The 27,627-nt window shown below is 40.3% G+C and overlaps 1 protein-coding gene across 1 annotated transcript in view; it reads right to left on the bottom strand.

The window, feature by feature from the left end:
- Positions 1-16,972, bottom strand: part of ME3 (malic enzyme 3) — a 116,733-nt gene extending 99,761 nt beyond the window's left edge. Inside the window, exon 1 of the mRNA XM_050332321.1 lies at positions 16,706-16,972. Within this exon, the coding sequence (XP_050188278.1) occupies positions 16,706-16,900 (195 nt within the window). The 5' untranslated portion in view covers positions 16,901-16,972. The remainder of the gene's footprint in view (positions 1-16,705) is intronic.
- Positions 16,973-27,627: the final 10,655 nt, after the last annotated feature.

Here is a 27,627-nt window from a genome sequence, read left to right on the forward strand (position 1 = left end):
CCACTTTCAACACCATCGTACCACCAAAACTTGATGTCTGATGAAGCACAGTGAAGACAAATAGGTATTTCTGATGGAAAATCCTCAATTCAAATTTAAATCAGATGTTTACCTAGAAGTGTTTCTAGATGTATCAGAAGGCTTGGCAAACTGTGGGCAATTGAAGTAGTTATATGCTCACATCCAGTGAATTAATTTCTTTGTGGCTAAAAGCATTTGGACTGAAAAAAATGTTTCTCTGTTCTTCCTTAGGTAGATGAACATGTTTCCAGATGAATAGGAAATCTTGCAAATCTTAAACTTGATTGTAAATGCTCATCACATGTTTAAGTCCTCAAAGGGCAAGAGAGAGGCATACATATTCATTCTATCTTTGCTCTCCTGAGATATCATAAAGTTTAAAAGAATGATCCTCTCCTTGACTTCAGGGTGGCAAAAGATACCTCCATCTGTGCTACTGTGCTGCAAACTCAGACAGCTACTAACACAGAATGAGGAGGCAAAGTACATTGTACTGCAGCTATATCATATTTTATACCTGTAAACTGCATTATGCAGACTTCACTCCTTTCTCCACTGTACAGGATTGGGATTTTTATTTTAGTCATTTTGAGAGGATTATTTTTGCTTAAAGATACAGAAAAGTAAACTAACTAGAAACAAATATATTTTATACAAGACTACAGAAACAGGAATACCACCTACTTCTACAATGTCTTCCAAAAGCCAAGTTCAAGGCCTGCTTCACCACTTGCCCAGCTTGTTCATCCTCAAAAGCCCTCCAGGGAGCATTACCAGGATGATCAGGCTGTTATGACTAAGAAAAGGTCTGAAGTACCGTCTGTGCTTTACAGTACACTCGAGCATTTGTCTATCTTCTGTGGAGCAGCAGATTGCTGTGAAGCTCAGACGCCTCCTCTCTCATCCATTTTTCAGTGACCTGATGCCAACGGACAGGACCACATGTTTCATCTTGAACAAGATTGCACAAGAGTTTCAATTTTATGAACAAACTGAAGCTGCATTGCTTACCAGGATAAATGGACACACAGAACCAGCATCTGGGCTGCTCCAAGCCAGCACAAATACAGTATACAAACACAGGCTATCACTTTTGCTATCATTCTTCATTTTAGAATAGGGCAGAGATTTTGCTTCTTATCTCCTTATTCTTGTACTCCTGGTGATAAAAACACCTCAGTTATGTTAAAATTGTTTTCTGACATTATGTCATGTTCGAAATAATGTTTATATTAATAGCAAAAAAATGCTTCACACTTTTCTCAAAAGTGTTACAGATTACCCATAGAAAGCAGCTTTGGGCTCTAAGCTGTGCATGCATTTCCAAAGTATTTCTATTCATGATCTACATCCAATATTCATAAAAGGAGAGCTCTAAAAAATATAGGTAGTGCAAACACATCTAGAAGGTATTACTCAAAGCTATTATTGCTTCACAGGAATGTTTTTAGTTGTAAAATAGAGAAGCACAAAATAATGAGTTAATACAACATCATTTGTCTAACACCACAATACACAAATTGAAAGATGAATTAGTGGCTGTTAAGAAGCACCATAAATTAGCTGATGCTTACCTAACAAATTGGTTACATGACAAGACATATTCAGTCCCTTAACTTCACTGTTTAACATAGGATAAGGATACACCTTTGAACATTCTTAAAAAGTCATCATATGCTGAGAGGTCAGAGTAATTTTAGCGTAGAGGTAGGTGCTGATGCTTTGCAGATGGCAGTAGCATTGCCTCTTCCTGCAGGACACTTGGAAGAGAATTTCAGAGAACAGCAGGAGCAAATTAGGACTCAGAATAAAGAGGCCAGATTCTGCCAAAAATTGTGGTCTCAGCATGAGCCTGTGCTTGCTTATGGGGAAGAAAAAGGAAGTTTCAGACAAATTTCATGTAAAGTTCTACTGTGATGAGTATCCACATTATATTTAAGTTGTTCAAGTCCTATACTGTTGTGAATGTATGTTTGTCTCTTCTACTGCTGTCTAAAACATCAGTTAAGTGCAGAATAATGTCCCTGCCATTGCACATTTAAAATTTGCTTCCTATTACATGCAAATGTATGGAATCTCTATTAAATTATGCTAGCCTCAGTCAAAACTTCTGCATAAAAGTTGCCCTGATGCTCCTACAAGCCTTTTACTCCCAAGAAAAAATTAAGCAGTTTAGCAAAGCCTGAGGTTACCTGAATAACTTAGAGACATAAAAAATAAAAAAATAAATTTTCTAAAAGCCAAAAGCTACTAAACTATGTTTATGTTGGAACAGCATTGCTAAGATTCAGCAAGAAGCAGACATTCTGGGTTTATTTTTATCCTCATTGAAAACCCATGCCTTGGAGTATTGTTTGCACAGACTTAGTCATCTACATTCGTATTATTCACAAATCTCTTTACCACTGAATTTTCCCACCAAATCTCGGAATTTGTGCTTATCCTGAACCTGCTACCCCATGTAAGTCTTTCTATATGGATCAAGGAGATAAGATTCCACTTCCTGACTGTGAGCAACTGTATTTGATGACCTTGTAAGCAACTGTATTTGATGACCTGTAGGATCAAATCCTAAACATTTACAAAGCGCTGCTCATCTCAGCTTTCTTTTCAAGAATTACATGGACTTTTGGCTTGCAAATGTGCCTGGTACATAGAAGAGAGACCAAGTTTGCCATGGTTATGGGCTTTTATTCCTTTTATCATACCTTACAGGCAATTCTCACTATGTTCTTTGTTACTGCTACACTTGTGCTTTTCCCTAACTTCCCAAACCTAGGGACAAGGGAGTTGGGTCATGGGATTTCTGAACCAAAACAGCAAATGGATCAGAGTATGTTCCTTCACACGAAGACACAGTGAACCCAAAATTAACACCTAACTATTTGGGGAGGAGAATAGTTTAGAAAGGTTTGCTCTCCATGGCTTGGATGCAGATCCTAGCTCCAAACACCCTTAATTATATCCATTTTATCAGTCATACTTTAATTTTACTGCTCAATTACTGCATAATATATGGGAAGGACAGGTCAAACTCCTAAACTAGCACTACTGAATGTAGGATCTAAACTCACTATTAATATAAGTGTCTGTCATACCGCTTTGGGATTTTTCTTTCTGTTCATCCACTACTCTTCTGCTCTTCCTTTGTTTAAATTAAAGGAAGAAAGTGATTCAGTGAGAAAATTCCATGTGACCTCAGCAGTACAAACCTTAGAGGAAATTTATACATTCAGAAGTTTTAACACTTGAAGTGACTGCGTTTCATTTTTCATTTATTTACAAAGCAAATGCCAACTGGAGACATCATAAGCTTTCTGAAGCTCATTCTGCAAGTTCATTTCATTTTTGAAGTTAATTTTCTTCTAGCTGGTACTCAATAATACAGATGGATTATTGTTTTTTTTTAGTTTTGCTTCTCTTCCCTCTAAATGCAGAGCACAGTGCATCACCATTTGTTTACAGCCCAGCTGCGCTCCTATAAATCCACTCTTCGGACAGGCTTTAGCCAGAAGACACTTGGAGTCTTACAGCAGTGGGATACTAAATCAAAAACCTATGTCTTAGTTCAGCAAAGCACTTTCTTAAACAGTACAAAGCCAATAAGGCTATAACTTCGCTGCAAAGGGCTGTAATTACTCGTTTGTTTCCCATAAAATTCAATCTGCTTTGGATTCAGTCCGAGACATTTGCTGGAAGGTGTCATTAAATAAAATGAAAGGAAAGCCAGGCCAATAATCTCTTAATTTCTAAGAAATCACTGGCTGTAGCATCTGTCCAGTCAGATACTTAAGCAACAGCCACAGGAGGACCACACATCACACCCAGATCTCTGGCCCACTAGCTTTAAGCATAAGTATTTACTCTGTTTTGGTTCTCCCTTTGAATTATTACTTTAATTATGCAGTCAAGGTAATAACCTCAAGTTTACAAGTATTGGCATCTGTAACTTATACATAGCATGACTCAAAATTTTGAATTGTTACACAATAAAACCAGAAATTTTAAGTGATTAACTAAGAAAAAATGAAGTGAGCTTCGGTAAACAGAATTAAAACAACCTCCCATACCAGCTGTTTATTAGTACTTGTTTCCTTTGCACGTAGCTTTTAGGAAATATTTCACAAAATGCTTTTCATTTGATACAATAACTCATTTGATGGCTTGTATGTGATACAGCAGTTGATATGTGTGTTTCGAACAGGCTGTAGTTGAGATCATTGTTGGTACAGACAAGAGATAACATAATTGAGCAAACAGGTATGCTGGCTGAATGGTTAGGGAATTCTTTTGAAGAGACTCATGTTCACCTACAAATGTCCCACATTATCTTGGGCAAGTTGAATTCAGCTCCCCAATGAAGTACTCAAAAAATAAACGTGAAATATGGCAACATGATGCCCATGACTGGACAATCCTTTCTCAAATGTGTATCAGTGACTCAGACACTGCTCTCCATAACTGATAAGAAATGCGATGGAGCTCAGAAGTGTTAGATGAAAAGCAGCAGTGTGTTAGGGCTCCAATAGCTTGAACATGGATGCCTGAATACATCTCAATAACAAAAAGCAGAAACAACGATACATGCCTTGGAAGTCCCAAGAATTTCGGGAATAAAAAATAATAAGCCACAAATATCTCTGCCAGTCATGTTGCTTTCTTTTCCTTTTGCTTTCTTTTTTTTTTTCTTTTTTTTTTAATTTAATGTCTTTATATTCAAACACAATAGTTCCTATTGTGCCACAATCTGGAAACCCCAGTAAGTGATGTGTCTAACCACAGTCTCATTGGACTGAGAAAGTAATCTGTGACTCCATTTTATGCTCAAGTTGGAGAAAATTCTACATATAAGTGATGCATTCTAGAAAGTAAGATGTTTCTTAATTTGCAGGGCAATAAATAAGTACTTTTACAACTCCTAGTCTATTTTCAGTTCACCTCTCATTTGTCAGGTGGATTAATAAGCATGTATAGAGAAGTCCTCCCTAAAGAGGAGATCTACTCTCTTATGTACAGGGATCTCAAGGCATTCCCTCTGTTTCTTCCTAGATCTTTTATTAGGGGAAAATGTAAGGATTTTTGACTGTTGCCCCGTGATTTCTGAAAATCCAGAAGCTGGCTCCGAGCTTCAGCCTTACATGGTGAGTTAGTCTGCAAGTGGACAGTAAATCCAGTGCATCAAAAACATGATCAGCCTCTGCATATGTACAGATAATACACAAAGCAGATACTGGATGCCCAGAAGTCCCAGATATATGGCCCATCTCATCAGACTGGAAATGAGGAATACCTGCAATGCACAAAATGTATCCAGATGGTCCCACCACTGTGGGTAGCACAGATCTAGAAATCCTCACATATTTGCAGATTCTCAGCTCAAGTGCCTCACCTCTCCTAGCACCATTCTTCTGCTTGTATAGGAAAATGCAATGCTGTCCCAAAGCTAAGGTTAAAGACTGTTTGCAAGAGACATAAAGCACTTCCCATGGTAAGAACTTACTACAAACCTGAAAGGGAAGAGGCTCACAGGACTTCAAGCCAGTTTGGTATGGGGCCCAAATCAGGGTTTATTGCAATCAGCTCAGAGCTTGAGAAAAATTTTGCAACACTACGAAAATTAAAACCAGTGATGAACTGACCAAGTGCCTGTTTTATCAACAAGTCTGAAGTTTATGCCTCTTACAGGCACACTCGATACAGTACTACAGTTCAGAGATTACATTATGGTGATGCCAAAGAAAGACACTGAGAAAGACTTGAGAACAGTGTTAGCTGTTCACTGCTTTCTAGAAGATCTGTAACCATATTAAGCACTGCTCTTTCCTGCTCCAACACTATGCAACATTTAAGGTCCTGTGAGATGTTATATTTATTTTCTGACAAAACAAAAAAAAATTAGTTAAAAGCATCCACTTTACTGAATTTATTAATTCTCGGGAAATACTAATTGAAAACTTCTTGCTCTGTGTTACAAACTGCAGTACAAATATTATGATTCTGTAAGTCAAACAAGATTAATATCCCTCTTTCCCTGCAGGAAATCCTAATATCTGCTACAAGGGTTTCCAGCTTTGCAGGAAGTGAAACTGCTGGACTCTCATACACTTTTATATTTGGCTTCAGTGGGAAACTCATTTTGCAACTCCATCAAATACCAGTTACATTCCTACAAGGAAAACATTCCAGCTGCCAGTCAATAGGACATTCGACCTTGCAGAGAAACCTGAAAGGCACTTGTACAAAACAACAAGATCTGGTTACAGTTGCACACTCATTGCCAATTCCATTAAAGCTTATCTTTAAAATGCAAGGAGCTTTTTAAAAGTGACCCACACCAAACCCAATTTACAGCAGCAACTAGAGTCTTGCTGCTGCTTTCCAGTGCCTTTGCAACACTTCTTTTCTATTTATATGAGAAATTACTTCATTATCTTATAATTTCAAATACAGTTAAGATGTTAAATCCAAAACAATTACTTGCCTCTAGGGAGAGTGGCCCAGTTTCAGCAAGCATGAGTCATGTATTCATTCTGGTTTCATACACCCCATTACCCTTGTCCAGTGGACATTTGGAAGGTCACAGTTCAAAGGCCCTTTTGTAAATTTTATTAAGCTACAAGAACTCTGCAGGACAGCTTCAAGCTCTCCAAGGTATCTCACTCAGTGCCCTCGTTTTTCCTACAGCAGGTCTTATGAAGAAGTCCAGCTCTTCTTGCCTGCGTGCCAGAAGACAGCTGCTGGTATTGGAAAGGCATCAGTTAGTTGGTCACTCCAAAGCTCATAAGGAAGATGAAACTCAGAAAACATTACATAAAGAGTACTAAAAAGCACTTTTGATTTTTGGGACACACAACTATGGGAACAGCTGGAACCTTCATGCGATTCTGTAGTAGTAAAAATTGATGTTATTAATAAATTCCATTCTTGCCTTGAGACTTTCACTTAATCAGTAAGTAAAATTTTTCACATATGCTTTCATTTTAATTACCATTTATTAACAGAGCAAGATGCTGACATTTCACACTATACTATACTACCTTTAATCTTATCCTTTTGTGATGAAAATGAACTTACATCTTGAATGGTGCAGCTGCTTACTCCTAAATTCCAAAAAGGCTCAATGTAAAGATGACTGAAATCAGCTGAAAGCCTCCCAATGACTTAAGCCTATGCTGTCTCTTAGAAACCAAAGAGCAATGTTGAGGCAGACCTCTGTGCTGTTGCAAGCATTTTTTCCCCCTAGACATAAGCCAGTAAAAGCTGCTGGCATCAGCACATGGAGTGAAAGGCATGTCCCGCATCTCCTTCTAATAAATACTGCTTGCACATCGAAACCTGGGCAAGTTACCAAACCTAAGAGGAATCTGTTGCATGTGTGCAATGAGAAACAAGTCACAGTGGTATGTGCACTGAAAATCCTCCCAACTCCAGATGGAAAACAATTCTTTTATTACCTTTGAGCAACTATTTCCATGTTTGAATGTGATTTACTTGACAAGCCTGTGAGACACCACCAGTGTCAGCAAATTTACCAGTGAATATAAAGTAGCAGACACTGAAGAACAAAAGCCACTCTGCATTAAGATCAGCATTAACTTAAAAGTTTTCTGTAGAGGTGCCTACCTGGAGCACACAGCTGCATTTATCATTGCTTTCCATTACTTCTACCCACCAAGCCAAGCCACCTGCAAGGCACTGGGGGAGGAGAAAAGTTTTCAATTCTTCTTCCAAACATACTCATCACGCCAAATACTTTGAGATCCGCTTGCGAAAACTTTATGTCTCACACAGAAACCATTAGAATGGCTAATCTATTCTAGTACAAGTGTCTTGCACACTCCTGTAAATGTTGCACAACATCTTCCATACAAAAGCGCCTGTAGGAATTCAGACTTGACACACATCATGCTAGTACAAATTATTTGCTCTAACAATGTTTTGTTTTTTTTTTGTTAAATTTTAAAGAGTCTGTTAGAAAAAAAAATCCAAAACAATGGGAGATATAATTTTTAGATGTATCTATTTTTTTCCACAATATTCAGATGTAGCACTTCAGCAAATAATTTTTCTCATTTTATGGCTAGATCTACAAACCTTCATACAGTATGAGGGGAGAGTGCCTTCGATAACTGTAATCAAGGAATCTGATTTACAGATGCATTTGTTTTATCCTAGAAATTACCTGTACACACAGATGACAAAATTAAGACACCTAATTCCTTGCAAGGTAGGAAATGACTAACAGGGAGAAGTTTTCATTTTGGGTGGATTTTTTTGTTGTTTTCTGTTTGTTTGTTTGTTTATTTATTGGACCAGCTAATCTAGTCAGAGATAAGAAAAACTGAGTTGCTAGAAGAAGGACACGAAAATCCTTGGGCTTACTACTCCCCATCTCCCCCCCTTTAAATCATTTGGAGCAATAAAAAAGATTATCTTCCCCTTCAGCCCCTGCCCTGGTTATATGCTTAGACCATCTTGACAACAGAAACTCTTATTAATCTGGACACTTCCAAATATGACAGGATTTGGCATTATAATCCATTCTCTCTTTTGGAAATAATCACAGCTAAAATTACCTGCAGGTTTAACATCAAACCATTCAAATGAACATTAAACAGAACTGAACAGTTTCCACAATAAATTGAACCACTAGGCAAAGTGACAGATCCATTAGCCAAGCCAAAGAGATAAAGTTCAAGATACCTTGTCCAGGAGAACATAGCACTGTTGTATTTGAAACAGCCAACTCCTTCCTATCATGAGAAACACAGTGAAGTCTTAGCTACATGTTTTACGAGGCTGAACATAGCTAATCCATATAGACATACTACAAGACAGACATCACTTTCTAAGCTAGACATACAGAAAAAAAGTTCTCCAAGATGTGGAGCTAATCTTTTTTTATGTACAACACAGAAGTTTACTGAAAATCAGTTGTGGTTCTGTGGTTTCCACATGTTGAAACAGGATACAGGTACAACAGAGAGCTGGAAAGTGAAGTGAAGCAGAAGACATTGATATGCAGAAAACTTTTGCATTGGTCGTATTTTCTTTGTCAGAACCATAATCTCCCCAGTTCTTGCCTGAGTTTTGTGTTTGGCAGCTGCAGAACTATAAAAAGCTTTGCCATTTAAAACATTTTAGAAGAATGATATTGTATTAGGCTGACAATACATAGGTCATTCATCAAAATGTCACGTTGTTTGGGGAGACAGACAGCAAGTGTCACCCTTGGGCCTCAAAGAGAAGGTTAAAAAATGAAAAACATGCTCATCATCTCTACTTCCCATTATACACGGAAAGTAGTCAAGTTTGCTGTTGTGCTAAGCTTTCTATTGAAAGAGAGGGAATTACAGCACAGTGTTTATTCTCCCCCAAGCACCAAGGCCTGTCTGACCTGCTCACAACAGTTCTAAAGCTGTCTGTCCTGAAAGAATTTATTTGGGTGAATGTTACAATAGGCTGTTCACAGTTTGGTAGCAGGTCTGGTAACTCAGTGAGAAAAATACAGAAAAATAAGTAACAGAGGAAAAGAAAGAGACAAAGCAAAAACTTTGGATTTTTTTCAGCCTGATTTGTCTCCTAGGTTCTGCCAGTGTAAGAGCATTTCTGGATCCAGAACCTCAATGACAATTAAAACAACAATTTGCCTCTTAGGTCCCTGCTCCCTTGATAAAAACAAACAACAAAACCAACTAACCAAACAAAAAACCAAACCAACAAACAAACACAAAAAGAGACCCCGACAAAATCAGACAATCTATACAACTGCATGTCATCTAATCAGAGAGAGAGGTACCAGCAAGACTTCTCTCGCGCAGGGCAGCATTCAGCTTTCAGCTACAGCAGGCAGCACTGGCAGCTCCTGTATCAAACTCAAGGCCCAAACTCAGCGAGGGGCTCAGTGCTAGAAATGCCAGAGTGCTGCCTGCACAGGGGCACGTGCTGGCAGATGTTCTCTTTGCAGCAAAGAATGAATAAAACACCTAAAACCACAGAACAGCTATCAAAAGGTATATTTGCACAGTATCTCCCATCAGCCACGCAAGTGAGGGAAGGAAGGTAAATCAGCATCATTTCTAGTAAGTCAAAGTAAACTATCCCAAAGTCCTGGAGAAGCCTAAGTATTATAAACAATCATAACTCCCCCTTCAACAAGGGGTATCAGTGGGCACAGTTATTCATTAAAGACCCACCTTCCCCTTTTCAGCTCTGAATGAAGGTCAATAACAGCACCTTGTGTTCTTCTGGAGGTGGCTGTCACAGAAGCTAAAGAGGAATTCAATTTACATTCTCTTCATCCAAAATCAAGTCAAATGGAATTTGCTCTAGGTCCAGCTTTGCCCAAAGTCAGATCTGACCCAACGAAATCAAAAATTCAGAGATCGAAATGTGCCACACAGCACTACAAAGCCACCAGACAAATCCATTTGAAACCAAACCCAAACAATAAACCTACTGCTCTTCACTTCATCTCGTGAATTAGCACTGCCTTTCAGCACCTACAGTTAAATCATCACCAATTTTGACAAGCACCAGTGACTCATCTCAACATAGAGCATGCACAGTTTCTAACATCAACAACATCATGTATCATGCTACTTATGTAAGGACAAAGCTTGAAGTCTGCTGAGGTCACTGGAGTGCAGACTGTTTACCCCACAAATAATATGCTCAGCCTTTCTGCCAACATCTACAGCGTTTCCAAGGTAATCAACTAGTAGTGTACCACACATTTCACTTGATGCAAGGAACAGGAATGCTGAACAAGCTGTAATATTCAGCCCTAGATCCATTCTAAGTGTAACAATCTCAATTTTCATACTATTTATCAAAGAGTTTGTGTTAGTTAAGTGCAAAGCTAATGCAAGTGCCAGAAAAACTTAGTTCACTCTACAAAACCAGAGCTACATTCATTTTTGACTGTGCCTTACCAAAATATGTCTGGTGTAAAGATTAAGGCTTCTCCAAATGAAAGGGCATGATAAAAAGAAAGCAACAGCTTCAGCTGTCAAACTGATGAATTTCTTCAACTTAAAGGCAATTCTAAAGGTATTTTTACAACATAAACAGCTCAGAAAAAAGAAAGAAGCATTTTGTTCCAAACCCATTTAGTTTTTTTAAAATCTTATACTGAGTGCAAGCACAAACTCAGCACTTATAAAAGCTGCCCAATCAATGCTTCCAAGACTTTTCATTGCATTGGCAAAACAAGGACCAACATATTACAGGGTTAGTACAACACAGAAGCAGGGTCTGCATCAGCACCCTGCTCACCCTCACAGCAACAGACTTCCTCTGCACTTCCACACTTTTCCAGAACAGCTCTACTCCAAAAGCATTAATAGTATCCCAAAGGGGAGATCAACAGCGTTGGTAAGAGGTTATGCAGGCAGACAGAAAGGCAGATGGCCTCTTAGTTTGGCTACGATAAGGGAGAGGAATTGGAATCCAAGCTGGAGGAATAAAGGGACTTTTGCAGGCTGCTGCTAATACCAGAAGTACCAACAGACTTAGTTTGGGCTTAGTCTGCTGACCACACCATAACAACAAGTTCTTTGGTATGAAAACATTAGGAAATGCCTTTGCCAAAAGACACTCGGGACTCAGAAAAAGATAAGCCTGACACTAACACCAAACAAATAAAAATGAAAATCCACATGCCAGGAAAATAGCCAAAGCAAATCTAACTGAGCCATCATATTTCCAGAACACCACCATATTTTCCAAAATATTGGGCCAAAGCTCTCTCCTTTGAGTTTGCTTTCACTGAAGTCAGTGGTGATACATGTAGGCTTGACTGATGAGGCACAAACATGAAAACAGCCTCTCTGCTCTGGGCACCATCGGAGGCTCCTCACACTGGACGGTGCTCACTCACATTTCAACTCTTGAGCAGGTAGAACCTGATTTGATAACAAGCACTCTCTCACCTTTGGTTTCACTTGGGTCTGAAGCGGCCTGTGTGCTGCAGGGTTTACCCATGGAAGTGTCTTGTTTAATATCCCTAGAATCACAAGAGTCTCATCAGGTCAGTTCGTCTATATGAGCACCTTGTTTCCAGCCCCAGCCATAAACATTAAGAGGGGTAAATAACCCAGGTTAACAGGATACTCTAGCACTGCACTCTCCTGTCCTTTCATCTTTTTCATTTTGTGGACTTTCTAGGCCAGGTGTGGTTTTAGAGTATTTAGTAACCCTCAGCAGATTTTTTTTGTTTTAATGAACTTGTCCAGTGTAAAACTTGTCCCCTAAAACCTGCTCAAATAGTTATGAGCTCCTGAAAAATATGAGGGGAAACTCCAACTGTGCTCACCTCATACACTTACTTTGCCAAACACAAATGGGTGGCAAATTAACAAATGCTGAAAGTCACACAGCCACTAAAAGCCCTGTGCACAGCTCAATAGCCTTGTGTCTATCCAGATCTAAAGGTAGTCAATTGAAAACTCCAGCTGCAAGAATAACTCCAGTTGTAAGAATACAACCTTGTGGATTTAGAGAAGAGATTTGTTAATTTGAAAACAGATGCCTGCCTCCATTTGATCTTGCCAACTGCCATTTCATACACACTGTTCTTGTGCTCATTACTAATTTTGTTTAAATCCAATCATTTTACAAATCCAGCTAATTTTAGGCCTGTTTCACCACAGATGCCAAGTGCAGCCATGTACAAGATCTCAGCTGCAGTGGCAAATTACTGACACTAAGTTCAAAGAACTCTCAGTTAGCTCAATTTCAATCCCTGCAAAGCTGAAGGATAAACAGACTTTCTGCATTTTAATGATGTGTACAGCAGTACATTCCAAAAACACTGCAGAAACCTAAAGCAATTCTTAGAAGTTTCATTCTCACAGATCCAGACTAGTGATTTTGTTTTGTTAGAATTGTTAGGGCTTTTTTGTTTGTTTTAGTTTGGCTTTTTTTTGTAATTCATTATGACACATTCCATGAAAAACAATGGAGAGCGTGCATGCGCATCAAAGCAGTACAGAGCATTATCCAGAGGTACTCAGAGACCACAAACTCAGATCCCTACACTGCACCTTGCAAGAAAGTTTAGTGTATTATCTCAACCCTTCATATATGACAATATCCTGCCATTCTGAAAACAAACTGCGACCTCCAGTCCTGTACCTGTTTGTGATGGCAGATCCCCAAGTAGGCATGATTTATCTCAAAACTAGGACTCCCAGCAAAGTGCAGGAAGTGTTGTCAACCTTCCAGTCAGATGTCACAAACAAAGGACACATTTTGGACACAACAAGATTACTGACTCCACAAGATTATTGAGTCCCTGGAGGTGTGTGGTCAAACTGGGAATTGTCCAGCTCAGCCTGTGTTTGTTAAAATACAGAAAGGGCACATGGATTTGATGGAGTCCCCAGAAGAACTGGGAATCATGAGCAGCACATCTGAGATGAGCAGAATTGCACAAACCTTAAGAACTGAGCAGTGTCAGAGAGAACACAACATGGTGTTGACCACACCAAACACAAGCCAACTTTGATGAATAAGGCAGTGGATAAGGGATGCCCCATCTTTCTTCCAAGGGTGTGAGTGCTGAATTAGCTTTTCACAAGGCTGAGGCCCCACAGCAGGACAGACTTATCTCTCAGCAAGTGCATCACTGCCGCTGCCCTGTTGGCAAGCCACTTACTTACACAAGGCCAAAGTTTCTAACAAAACCCCCTGGAAACCAGTTTACATTGAATCATCACAGAACACTCTTACCAGTTCTCTGTGGTTATCTGACATTGTTAACATTTGTAGGTTTTCCAGTTTTGCAGCATTCAAAGTCTGCATAAGAACTACTTCACGAGGCACTTCAGGAAAGCATGCAACAAGCTCTTCTTCATGCTCTTCTTATTTATGAGACTATTCTGTCAACTAAGAACAACTCTTATTGCCTTTTAAAACTGCAAGCACCCCTCAGGAGAATGCTGATGTTTCCTGAATCCTGCCCTTGGATTAAACATGGGCTGTCATACTTTGCAACACAAGGACGAACAGTATTTGAATACTACAGTAGTAAACAATGTAGTACATAGTAAACAATGACCAAAGGAAAGAAACAACTGCAAATTTCTTACATCCATAACCAGTTTTTCTATTTATTTTTTTTCTTCTCAGGCAGCTTTGGAAACCAGGAGAGCTTCTCAGAGGATAGCCTGCTTTAACTTTTACTAATATTTACAGTATTACAGAGGACCTGTCAGCAGTGGCTTCTGAGTCTGCTTCTTCTTCAAAGCACCTTCAACCTAGTAAGCAAGCAAAGACTTGGATCAATAACCTCAGACCGTAAATCTGTCAGCAATTCTGCTGAAGGGACATAGTCTTCTTCATCGAATAAATACCATACACTTCACAGCTTTACACTGATAGCTTAAACTTCATCCAAAAGCTATAAAACAGCCAGGGTATTGACTAACGCAGCAAAACACTTCTGAAATAAGTCTCACTTCTGAATAAATTTTTCCAGAAGTACTTGGAGAGATGTAAGGACTATTCCCTGCAGAGCAACCTTCAATCAGTTGAAAACTTAGATTAAAGTAAGCTCTACTGCAGAAAGACAGCAATGACCCCACACCCACATTTAGTTACCAAAGGGGTAAACAGCAATTGCCATGTGATGAGAGTGCAACAGCTGAAAACCTAGCGAGATCCCTAATTTTGACCTACATCACTGCAGCACCGCAGACCAAAGGGCCATCAATCACTGACAACATATGAACTGCCTGAAATATACCATTTCAGTGGAGCACAGGTAATTCTTTAGAGACTACAAGGAACTTTTAAGAGCCACACAGGAATAGAAGCCTGTTGAAAGAAGTTTGGAAAAAGGGCTGGAGCGTTTAGTACTGACTAGTTACCTACGTTTGTAAACAGGCAGTCCTTATCTCTTACTACAGATACTGGCCATTTCTGTCCTCACTAGGATGTTCTACCAATGACTATATCGGTGACTGTAAGATCTGCACTGACTGAGGAACATAAACAGCAAACAACCAGGCTGTAGACCAGCTGGGAGACTTCTCACAGCAAATTAAACATGGCACACTACAATATATTTTTCCTCTAATAGAAGCAGTTTTCTACCCTTCTCTCCACACAGACCACAATTCCATTTAGACTTTAAGAAAAATACTTTATTTCACTGGGAGGGTGAAAAACACTTTAGAGAAGCCTCTAAAAATTATCAAAATTCTCAAACAGGACATTCAAAATCTACTTCTGTGGCAGCCAGAACCATTTAAAATATGTGATAGATTCAACTGTTCGCATGTTATTATTGCATTACACTGAGAAAAGGTCAAAGTATTAATTTTTTCAGTTCAAATTGATACACGTAAGAATACTATAAACATTAGCTATGTCGCTCTTTGTATCCATTATGGAGGACCCAAAAGAACAAGCCAAATGCTGAAGAAAAACCCATCAAAACCTCCTGATGCTGACAAATTACTGTTATTTATGATACAATTGTCCACTCCTCTTCTCTTCAGCCTTACAGACATGCACTATATAATGATGCAAACCAGACTGCCTTCAAAGTTGTTGCACATTCATAACATCCTGTGTCATTGTGTGCCTTGGTCCTTAGGGATTCATTTCTGTGGATGCTGAAATGGTACCAGGAGATACAGCCCAGTGTACAGCATCTTACACAAAGTATAAGTTGTCATCTGAAGAGTCTCCAGTCCAGAAGAAGACATAGGAAACTCATGTACTGGATAACTACCTACCAAGCAGATGATAAAAAGTCACAGCCCCATCAACTCTCAATACCATGTTTAATACCTGCTTGTTTTAGGTAATGAATGCATTTGTAGTTATTTCCACCAATATTAATACAAGAAACTGGAACCCAACATTCTTGGTTCTGACATATTTGATCCCAAAATTTGCATCCAGATCATTTTTTCCCCTTCAAATTATGGAAAGGGGTAGAAAAGTAGTGTAGGGTTAAGTTACACAGTGTCATTTTACATGTCTTGTAGACTTCGGTGAAGATTTTCTCCTAAAGCATTACAATTTATTTTTATTATTATAATTATATTGTTGGTGTTTCCACAGTATTGAGAACAAATATGTCTTCAATCTAGCAAGACACTCTGCTTTAGCAGCAACGCATACATTGCTATGGATATGCTGGGAAAGGAAGATTTTAAACAAGAACAATTACACATGCATGTTTTAACATGAAGGCATAAATGACACCCATTGCGCTGCTATACATGTACTACAACATATATATAAATAACCTAGGTTTTGGTATTAGACTCTGAGGAGAAGCCACACTTTCCCCATCCTGATTTTTTTGTGATTTCAGGCAAATTGCTTCAGTTCCCAGCCAAAGGCACGTCTGTCCTACACAGGCTCTTCCAGCGCCGCCACTGCAGCAGGACAGCGGTCAGAGGAGAGGCAGGGGACCGATTTCAAAGGAGGCTGCAATACCGAGCCAGCAGGTGAACACCTATCAAACGCCCCGTGCCCTGCTCAGGACAACCCAGGACCATTCCCCGCACAGCAGCGTTTCAGCCCTTTCGGAGCGGAGCCGGGGACGGACACGGGGCATCCTGCCAAGCCCCCCAAGCCGGGCCGCCTGCGACCCAGGCCGAGCCCCCTCCCCAGCTGCGCTGCCCTCCCTGTCCCCCGGTCCCTGCCCGCCGCCGGGACCCACCTTGTTGAGGTGCGGGTTCCTGGTGATGTCGTAGCCCCGCTTCCTGACGCCCTGGGCGCGCCCGCGGCCGGCCGGGATGGTGCCCCCCGTCTGGCAGCTGCGGCCCCGGGCGACGCTGAGCAGCAGCGAGCCCCGGCCCGCACCCACCATCCGCAGCAGGCGGCGGCCGCCGACCCCGCCGCACACCGGCACCATCGCCCCGGGATCCTGCGGGCGGAGAGAGCGCCCGGCGGGGCGGGACCGGCCCGGCCCAGGTGTGCCCGGCCCGGCCCGGCCCAGGTGTGCCCGGCGCGGCGGACCCGCCGAAGCGAAAGCAAACCCAGGAAGCAGATCCCACCGCGACCCTGCGGGGCCGCCCCTCCTGCGGTACCTGTCAACGCTCAGCGGCGGCGCAGGGCAGGGCAGGGCAGGGCAGGGCAGGGCAGGGCAGGGCAGGGCTGGGCAGGGCAGGGCAGGGCAAGGCAGGGCAGGGCAGGGCAGGGCAGGGCAGGGCAGCGCAGGGCAGGGCAGGGCAGCGCAGGGCAGGGCAGGGCAGCGCAGGGCAGGGCAGCGCAGGGCAGGGCAGGGCAGCGCAGGGCAGGGCAGCGGAGGGGGAGCCGGCCGGGCCCGCCCCCGCGGGCACCCAGTGGTGCTGCGGAGGGACGGGGTGTACCCGGCCGGGGCGGTGTGGCCCTCGCCCCTTCTGTGTCCGCGCTGACTCCGTGAGCCGCCGTAAAGGGCATCGGGAGCGAAGAGCCCCGCGGAGGGCGGGCGCTGCGGTGCCCGGAGATGTGGTCGGTCCCTGGGCAAGGACGTGGGACCACAGCGGGACACGGGGCGGGGTGGGGGGAGCAAAGCTGCTCGAGGGAGTTGTCAGCGCTTAGGGAGCACACTCAAAGGGCTTTTTCAGTCTGCCTATAATCTATGAATTCTCTGTGTAAAATTTATATACACCGTATACTGTATATATAATGTATATACTACGTATGTAGTAATGTTATGTATATTGTGTATATTTCTGTATATTTCTGTATATTCTGTGTATTGTGTATATTTCTGTATATTATTTACACAGTATATATATAGTGTAATCTACATATTCTTTTCACTGAAGAAGGTAGGTCCCTGCATCACATTTTTTTTTTTTTTTCAAATAAATGAGCTCTTTCATCCTTTAAAATAGTGAAAACATCATCAACACTACCACTTCTCATATGAAAAAAACAGTGCCCTGATTACTCCCCAAAAGAGTGGAAGATTCATGTCAGTTCCATCTTCAGATGAACAGTGCTTCCATGGTTGCATCCCCATCATGAAGTTCAGGTCTACTGAGAGTGAGGTTGTTTTGTCTGGTCTCTGGGTCTTTCCCTCAGAAATTGGTCATAAATGGGAGACCAAGACAGTGGAGATAAGGATTATGTGCATCACTGAGTCACTGAGTTGCAACCTAATGAGCAGAGATAAAGAGAAGAAACTTCCCTGACTGCTTTGCAGAAGTGCATGGTTATTTTGTTTGAGGAGATAGTGTGGTAGAGAAAAAAGTGCCAAGCTGAGAGTCTGCACAATGAGGTTGCTTTGAACAGCTAAGAAGTGTCTCAAGCAGTAGCATCCACTTTCCTAGAGACAGTGTCCACCTTTAGGCTCAGAGTGAATGCATTTACTGTAGCTTGAAGAATGTAGACAAGCTCTTCTTATCTGCTGCACCTAATTCCATTGTCTAGTGCTTTCTAGTGGAAGATTCAGCACTTAAAAACTCAAATCAGTTCACTTTGCCAGTTTTGTAAAATACCGTCTCTTCTTGGAAAGAGCCCCCCCAAATTTTGTTATAAAAATGCTCTTAAAGAAGTACAGAACTCAACTTCAGTATAATTTGACTGTGTATGTCTAGGAGTTAACTTACACCGTTTTAGGCTACATGTAGAAGGTCTGTTTGAAGTCTGCTTGCATGTCATTTCAGCTCTGAACAGCGGAAACAATTTCAGTTAGTTTTGTTTAAACTGGTTCACAAATTAGTAGCTTTAACATCTTGAATTGTAAGGAGTCAAAACCATCCTGCATCACAGCATTATGAACATACATAGGATATGATGCACAGGCTTCATCACTGCCTCTGCTGTAAAGGAAAATCTTAATTCTGCATGATGCAGAGTCCGTATTTCAAAAAAATCTCCACTTCAACCTGAAATGTATTCAATGCAAAATTTTCACAAACTGTTTTGACATTTTTAACCCAATCTCTGCAGACAGAAAAGGTTTCCTTGTATGTTGAATAATACATGGTCTGTGCCTGGATACATACATTAGCCCCATGAGAGAGGGAAAGAGAATTTCAGGGCTGGATAAAAACCCTTGTTCTGTCACTTTAAGTAGGTGGAACACCTACTTAATAATTTGGGAGGATTTCAGATCTACAATGGACTACATTTCCAACTTTTGGAAATACAGAAGGGTCTATAAAAGTCTAAAATGTTAAGTATGAATATGGTATTTTTTTTTTTAGAGTAATATTGTTTTACTGAATGATGAAAATGGGTGTTATCACAGAATATTTTCCTTTCTACAGAAGTGTGCTGTTTTTCATTGAAGCAGAAACCCTAATTAGTCTCAATTTTCAATTAAAAGATCAATTATAAGAAAATAATTTACTAAGAACATAGTTTTAAACTATTTATTTACTGTGTGAATTTACTTTTGAGTTGGTTTACTAAATATAATGCATTTAACAACCTAAGTTCCAAAGTTTTGTCTGAAATAGATTTGAATGTTTAGATTAACCTAAGCAAGGATAGCTTTTACTGGTTCTTTTGCAGTATTGATTGCTTAAATTTACTCATCTGCAGCAAAATATTGAAGATATAATACTTTCCTCTCTGGGAAAAGGGTAGGGCACTGGTGGCTGCTATATCTACAAACCATGTAGCCTCCTAATCTTCTAAACCTTCTAGTGGACCTTACTTAATTTTAAGTAGAGAAGTAGGTGACTATGTACTATTAAAGACAACGTACAAAAGCACAGACATCAGCACAGCTACCATGGAAGGCACACACCAATAATGAAAAAAAATTATGGACCGTGCTTGCTTGATAAAAAACAGGGAACCTGTGGAAGAAGGAAATAAGACATTTCCCATGCCACAGGACTGCTGGCTGGGCTGACAGCTTTGGTCTGTTCGTAAATGGTGCAGGCAAGTGTTTCTTTACATTGGACCTCAGTAAGTGAAGGTAAATGTGACACCTCTATGAGCTGGGCTCCACTTCTCAGGAATCTTACTCTGCTTTGTAATGTTCCTCAAGGTGTCTTTTCAGAACCTGTGAATCGCTGCTTCTTTTTGTAAAAAGATAAGCAAAATTCTTTTTTTAACTAGGATTGACCATAAACTAGCACAGTGAGGTAACTGAATTAATTCATTATCATTGACATGATTTCACACAGTTTTCTCAAAAGTAAATCATCTTCTCCTGCCTAATACTGTTCCAAAGCACAACAAAACAGAGGGGCCTTATAGCTTGCTTTGGAGCTTATCAGGCAACATTCCCCCAAAGCATCAATCTGAAATTGAGAAAGCCTCCCATACTACTGGCTTGCCTCTGGATGGGGACACAACCCTCTAGATCCCTGGAAGAGAGATGCCATATAAATCTTGACTTTGTAAATCTGTCTTCTCCCTATCAGTGCTGGATTGAAGGTCATGACAAAACCGTAAAGCTGTGTGTGAACTGTCAGAAGTCTGTTTTATTTTTCTGACCCTGAATTGGTAGAATTATTATCACGATTTCAAGAGTGCCTGGAAATATGTCAGGGTCCTTGCACAGCACTCCCTCAAAATTTTATGGTCTATATGTGCAAGAGGGACAAATGTGGAATCATAGAACAGTTTGGATTGGCAGGGAGCTCTAAAGAACATCTAGCCCGATCCCTCTGCCATTGGCAGGGACATTTTCAATTAGATCAGATTGATCAGAGCTGTGTCTAACACGGCCTTGAATGTTTCCAGGGATGGGACATCCACAATTTCTTTCTTATATCTAGTCCAAATCTACCAATTTAGTTTACCCCTTGTCCTATCACTAAAGGCCCTGCTAAAAATTATGTCCCCATCTTTCTTGTGAGCCCCATTTAGGTACTGGATGGCTGCAGTAAGGTCTCCCCAGATTCTTCTCTTCTTCAGGCTGAACAGCCCCAGCTCTCAGCCTGTCTTCATAGGAGAGGTGTTCCAGCCCTTTGATTATCTGCATGGCCTCCTCAGGACTCTCTCCAACAGATTCGTGTCCTTCTTATGTTGGGAACCCAGAGCTGGATGCAGCACTCCAAGTGGGGCCTCATGAGAGTGGAGTAGAGGGAGAGAATCGACTCCCCTGACCTGCTGGCCACGCTTCCTCTTATGCAGCCTGGGAATGTAGGCAGAGGAACAGAGTAATTGTTTGTCTGAGGCTACACAACAGTTTAAATGGCAAAGGTGGGAATTCCTACATGACCCCTCTACAACGGACTAGCAAAAAATGCAAGATGGGGAGTAAGGGAAGTGCTGTAATTGTAGTGTCTCCTTTCCAAATGGTCTGCAAAAATGGATGCATATAAAATTTCCCACTATTGACTGCTGAGTTTATAGACAGGGCTCATGCACACACTGCTACAGGAAGATATATACAAACACATAAATACATGCTTTTGACTTTATTGTTACTCTATGGACTCTTACATATACTTTATTTTCTTAATTTTAAAATTCTAGCTTATATGCTTCTCAGAGCAGGGATGTGTTGTATATTTATGATAGTAAAAATAAGTTTTTCTCTGCAGCCACAAATTATCTTCCTATTTTGGTGCCTTGCCAGAGATCACCTCATCTTTTACTGCCTATTGGTTGACAGTAGCCATCAAACTGATTTTTAAACTTAGCGAGAAATAAATTACAAATGCTGGGCTTCTAAAATTTACCTGGCACTGCAAAATAAAGCTTGAATCTGATTTAACTTCAGTATCTCCAAGATACAGAGTGCTTGCTGTCAGATGCACATGAATGCACTTTGTCTAATGTTCAAACCTTTCTTGAATGCAAATTTGATTGAAGAGATGGTTAAATTCTTGATTAAAAGACTAGAAAGAGCATTACAAAAAAACCCTATAAAAGCAATGAAATGCACACATATTAATCACTGAGCTCTTAGGAATTTATTTAAGCTATTTTTCAGCAGCAGGAAGGAAACAATGGTTTGTGGAGTGGGATTCTATATAGACTTGGGGACTTGCAGGTTGGTACAGAAAGTAATTGAAATTACAAAGCATGTTACAAGAGTCAATTTATTCCTTCAGTAATTTAAGAAACTTCTTTGTGCTGTGGCCTTGCATTTAACAGTTTGGGCATATAAGAGAATGCCAATGAAATACTCTTTAAACTTACCAGAGAATGAATCTCTGACATATAAAGGGAGACTTTAAAGTGTCTATTCTTCTATGGCTTTATCTTTCCTCTCAGGAAATGAATCGAGCTGCAGTTATAAACTTTCATTGTAGTAATTTTCAAATCCCATACCTTGAGAATTCTTGGTGTTATGCAGCCATATGTCCCCTGGATTATTAGATTTTGCAGAGACTATATAGTATCCATTCATGCAGACTGTTAATTTAAATTCATCATGACATAAGAAGCCTAACACAACATGGGTCATAAGTCTTGATTGGGACTCCTCTGTACAACAAACAGTGGCAAGAAAAACTGTTAAGTGCTGTAGGAGAGTCTGAAGCCAACTGGATCACAGATAGAATCATAGAATCATGTAGATTGGAAAAGACCTCTAAGATCATTGAGTCCAACTTTAACCTAACTCTGCCTAGTCCACCACTAAATCATGTCCATACGTGCCACATCTGCATGTGCTTTAAATACCTTCAGGGATGGTGAGCCAACCACTTCCCTGGGCAGCCTGTTCCAGTGCCTGACAGCCCTCTTGGTGAATAAATTTCTCCTAATTTCCAATTTAACCTCCCCTGGAGCAACTTGAAACCATTTCCTCTTGTCCTGTCATTTGTTACTTGTTAGGTCACTGTAGAAAGTAAGAGGGTCCCCCCTGAGCCTCTTCTTCTCCAGAATAAACACCTCCGGCTTCCTCAGCCACTCCTCTTAAGACTTGTGCTCCAGACCCTTCACTAAGTCTGTTGTCTTTCTCTGGACACGCTACAGCACCTCAGTGTCTTTTTTGGAGTGAGGGGACCAAAACTGAACACAGGATTCAAGGTGCAGCCTCACCAGTGTTCAGTAAAAGGGGACGATCGTTGCCCTGCTCCTTCTGGGATTTGAAGGCACCACAGGGATCATTGTGCCAGCTTTCCCCATTATACACTTGATGTTTAATCTACAAGGATTCACAAAAGTCGTTTCCAGGTGTAGGAGACCCAGAATCCTTTTGTTCACCTCCAACAAGACCTAAGGTTACAGACAGAATACTACAGATGATCACATGCTACCATAAAATAGTAGATCCCTGCAATGGGAGAACAATCCTCTCTGGTGTTAAAAATCTTTATTACTGCAGCCTATCCCATGCAGCAAAGCTCAATTTTTTTATTTTTTTTTTTAAATATAAGTAGAGTTAATACCATTGTGCTAATTCCATGTTTTCTCATACACTTTACAGATGGAGGGATATGCAGAGGGTTCTTGTTCATGGTCACATAGACAGTGATGGAGCTGGGAACAAGGTCTGTATGTCCCAGTTGTCCGTCCCTTGCTTACTCTGTCATCTATCACTAGCTGCCTTTGTCACAGTTAACTTCCTTGAGATGCTCTCACATTGTTATTCTTCAGCAGTGAGATACTTCAATGTCATCCAGACAAAAACCATCTGCAGTTGTGCAACTGAAGCCTTAATCAGATCTCTGGACCTCTTTTCTGGCTTTGGCTAGTTTTAAGTGGTAATGATGATGGTTTATACTCTCACCTCTTAAAATGAAAAACGAGGATGGAGATAAACACACTTCAGTCAATAAATTCTCCTGTCCTTTCTAACATAAAAGCTGTCTTTTAGTTTTCGTAGTTGTTTTCCTCCCATCTTACTACAGATCCTGATCAGTGCCTTAACCCTGTAGTGCGCATGCATGATCCTCACTGTCCAGTTTTGAAGTGAAAAAGGCAGAACAGCAAAGACAATGCATTGTTTAACATCTTAATTTATACTGAGGAGAATCAATTTATAGTGATACACAAGCATATAATGTTGATATAATTTTTTTTCATAGGCATAGGCTTTTAACTTCCTCCCATAGAAGGTAGCATGGATTTTAGAGTTGGCTTCAACAGGATTTAAATACTGCTATAGTCCAGCTATAAATTTCAGTTATTTTCTTATTTTAAATGAGAAAATAGTTCTATATACTGAGTGAGAGTACATTTTTACATCTAGCATGATAATAATATTTTTGAGTAACATCATACATATCTAAACACAGGGTTCTGAAACCAAAAAAGAGGCGGATAATCTTTTCCCTTTGAAGCCAGTTCATTATTTGAAGGAGGGAAACTGATCTTAAAAAAAAAAAAAAAAAAAAAAAAAAAAAAAAAAAAAAGAAAAAAAAAGTGCTTGTGATATAAAAGAAGTCAAGGAGATGATCAAAGACTCAGACACGTGAACAAGAGCCGTTATACAAGTTACTGAGGGGTAAAATTACTGATCCAGCCATGCACATCCTCACTCGCTGCTGTGAAGGCAGTTTGAGGAGGGTTAACTACAAGTGAAAGTACACTACAGTGATCTGTGATACCTTCAGCCTGACTGGGGCAAGCGTACAGACAGTTGGGTTAACCCACTTCTGAATAGCTCACGTTTGTCATGGCATGGGGATATGTACATGGACAGCTGATATGCAGCAAGTTTAACAATTCATGGCCACCAAAGTTTAAGAGTCCTTCTTGTCTTTAAAGCAATAAAATATTTATCTTCATAGCAGAGTTTTAAATAGCAACTTGCTACCACAAAAGTGAGCATAACAAGTTTCTGAACTATCGTTTGATTGTGCAAAATTGCAATTAGCACTTGATCAATTCAATAGTTTCAGACTAATATAAGGAAAACATTTTTTTCTGATCAGGGTGATGAAACACAGGAACAGGTTATCCAGAGAGGTGGTGGATGCCTCATCCCTGGAAGCACTCAAGGTCAGTTTGGACACATCTCTGAGGAACCTGATCTAGTTGAAGATGTCCCTGATCACTGCAGAAGGGTTGGACTAGATGGCCTTTGAAGGTTACTTTCAATCCAAACTGTTCTATGTTCCTAATTATTTTAGGTCATGTTCTGACATTCCTAAGTCTTCTAGGGCAGTACAAGTCTATATGATGAAAAGACAAAACAGCGTGAGAAACTTTTAATGAGAGATGATAATTTATACATCATAAACATATTCATTTGCTTTTTTTTTGACAGTGTGATTTATACATGTTTTACTTGTGTGTGTGTAAAGGTGAGGTTTAAGAAAAGCTGGTTTTGAACATTGCAAGATGAGAAAACAGGCTGTACATAAGTGGACATTGTGAAAATGCCTGCAGAGCCAGGTAAACCTGGATATGGTGAAAGAGAAAATATCATTAAGAAACCTGCATGGTGGAATGCAAAGTACTTCTTCACCCTTTTCTCTACCACCAAGCAGTTGTCATCCCTTTATTTTTGGAGTCTCATTCCTAGAAGACAAGTCTTACTAATGTTAGGTGGAGCACTCTCCAAGTGCTATATTTATGTATTAATCTTTATACTCGCTCCTCTCCCAAAGGATTTCTTCCTCAGTCGTCAAGTCTCCACTATGAAATGTAATAAGAGTAAGGACTGGAAGAATTTACCCACTGAAGATTTCTCAGGCTCTTAGAGAAACTGGTGCTGGTATGGTACAAGGCCTTCTTAGAAATCTGCTTTAACTTGACTGGCCTCTGTATAATGTATTACCTCTACCAGTAACAATCAAGAGCTATCAAGTCAAATGGCAATCAGGGCCACCTGGTACAATTATCTAATTACTGCTTTATCCAAAATCATGCCTTCTTTAAAGTCTTGGGGAAAGGGAAAACACCAGCACAAAATTTCTGAGTGATAACCAGTTCACAGAGGGCAGGAGCCTCTTACTGACCTTTGCTGTGCATTCAGTTACACATGACAGAGCTCTTCAGACATCTATTGATGAAATACAGGACTGATAAGGAAAGTAAACAACCGAAAGTGAGAAGTAGCTTAAAAGGTCAGCTGCAATGCCGCTGAACAGGTACAGATGTGCTCAGCTGCTGGCATACTCTCATACCTGGAGCAGAGCTCTCTGGCTGCCGTTTAGAAAAATGTTTGTGAAGTCAGCATAAATGTTTTGCAGAGTCCTGTGCAATTATAAAATAAATAAATAAAAATGACAGGCTTCTAAATCACGTGGCATAAAAGCCTGCTATTTACATAAGTAAAGCAGAAATGTTTGCTGGTTTTCTCATTAAGTGTGATCTTTTGGCAATATAGAGGTTAGCAAAAAAAAAAAACCAACTGTTTATCAAGTCTTCAGTCAATTCTATAACCTTGAAAACAATCTTCCAAAAAGCCTTTGGGTCTGATTTTAGGAGACTTTAAGACTCTTATGCATCTTAAAATAAATGAGGGCTAACATTTTGAAGTCAATGGACCTACATTTTTGATTGATATAAATCATCACTTTTTTTTGACATCAGTGTTTCTCTTATTTATAAACCAGCAGAAGCTTGGCAATCGATGTGTTACTGAGTTGATCACTTCATCCAAACGCTTTAAAAGGCCATTTAATAAAAGTACAGGAAAACTTGCACTGCTAAAAGTCAATTAATCTACATAGGTGGCTAAGAAATCTCTCTCAGATACTGTAATTGTATAATAGTTCAGATATTATGTCATGGAACCTGCATCCATGGGACAACTGTAGAAATTTTAATCAATATGTTCATTTTCTAATCAGAGCTGCTGCCTATCATTAGAAATCATGGCCTGCCAAGCTCCAGCTTAAGCTCAGCTTCACACTGAGGCTGCTGGGAACTGGGCAGATATGTGCTTCTGCTGACTCTGCTCTGAGAAATTAACTTTTGGCAAAGGAGGTGGACAGCAGCTGGCTCTGCTGATGTTGTAAACTTCTGCAGCACAAGTTGCCAGCTCTATGTGTCAGAGAGACTTTTTGTTTTGGTTTGGGTTTTTTTTTGTTTATTTGTTTGGTTTTTTGTTTTGTTTTGTTTGTTGTTTTTGTTTTTTTTTAAGGGGAGGGAGTAGACAGCAATTATAACACTGACCCAGGCAGAAATGAGTTTAGGTTGTTTGCTTTTTTTTTAAAATAGACATTCTTTAGGTCACAGTGGGGAATTTTGATGTTGCAAAGGGGATGAAAAAATTCGCAGGCAAAGTAAGAACAGTCTCTACTTGTAGCTGTAATGTGCAAACACTGCCAGGACATCCGTATAGGCTACTGGATACATGCAGAAGTTTAGCAGGCTTCTGAAAGCTTTTTAATCCATGGAAAATGCCACATGTGAAAGTTCATGCTTTATGAATTGCCATATACTACAAGGGAAAACAGAGATCATTGTAATGGTGAACTGTGCAAAATGGCTAATTTATGCCATAATGAATCTTAAATGATGAACTAATTTGTGTTACTTCTAGATAAGGAGGGCAGCAAGCCACAGGCCCGTCCCTAGGGAGCTCAGACTAACTCTGCTAACACCTATTGGCATGTGCAATGCTGATGAATAAACTCATTCTCCAGGGCTGAGTGGAGACAATCCATCACCAATAGACAGAAATCTGCAAGCAGCGAAGATCGCAGTGAGCCATTCTTAAGTGAAGAGTCACTAGCCTGGAATCACAAAAAGCAATCTGATAACAAAATAACTTCATGTTCAAAACTCGTATCAAAATCAGTGTAAAACTCTGTGTCTGTATCCCAATATCACTACAGA

This window comes from Myiozetetes cayanensis, unplaced genomic scaffold, assembly GCF_022539395.1.
Source record: "Myiozetetes cayanensis isolate MyiCay16 unplaced genomic scaffold, myiCay2020 scf5-8, whole genome shotgun sequence".
In the NCBI taxonomy this organism is placed as follows: Eukaryota; Metazoa; Chordata; class Aves; order Passeriformes; family Tyrannidae; genus Myiozetetes; species Myiozetetes cayanensis.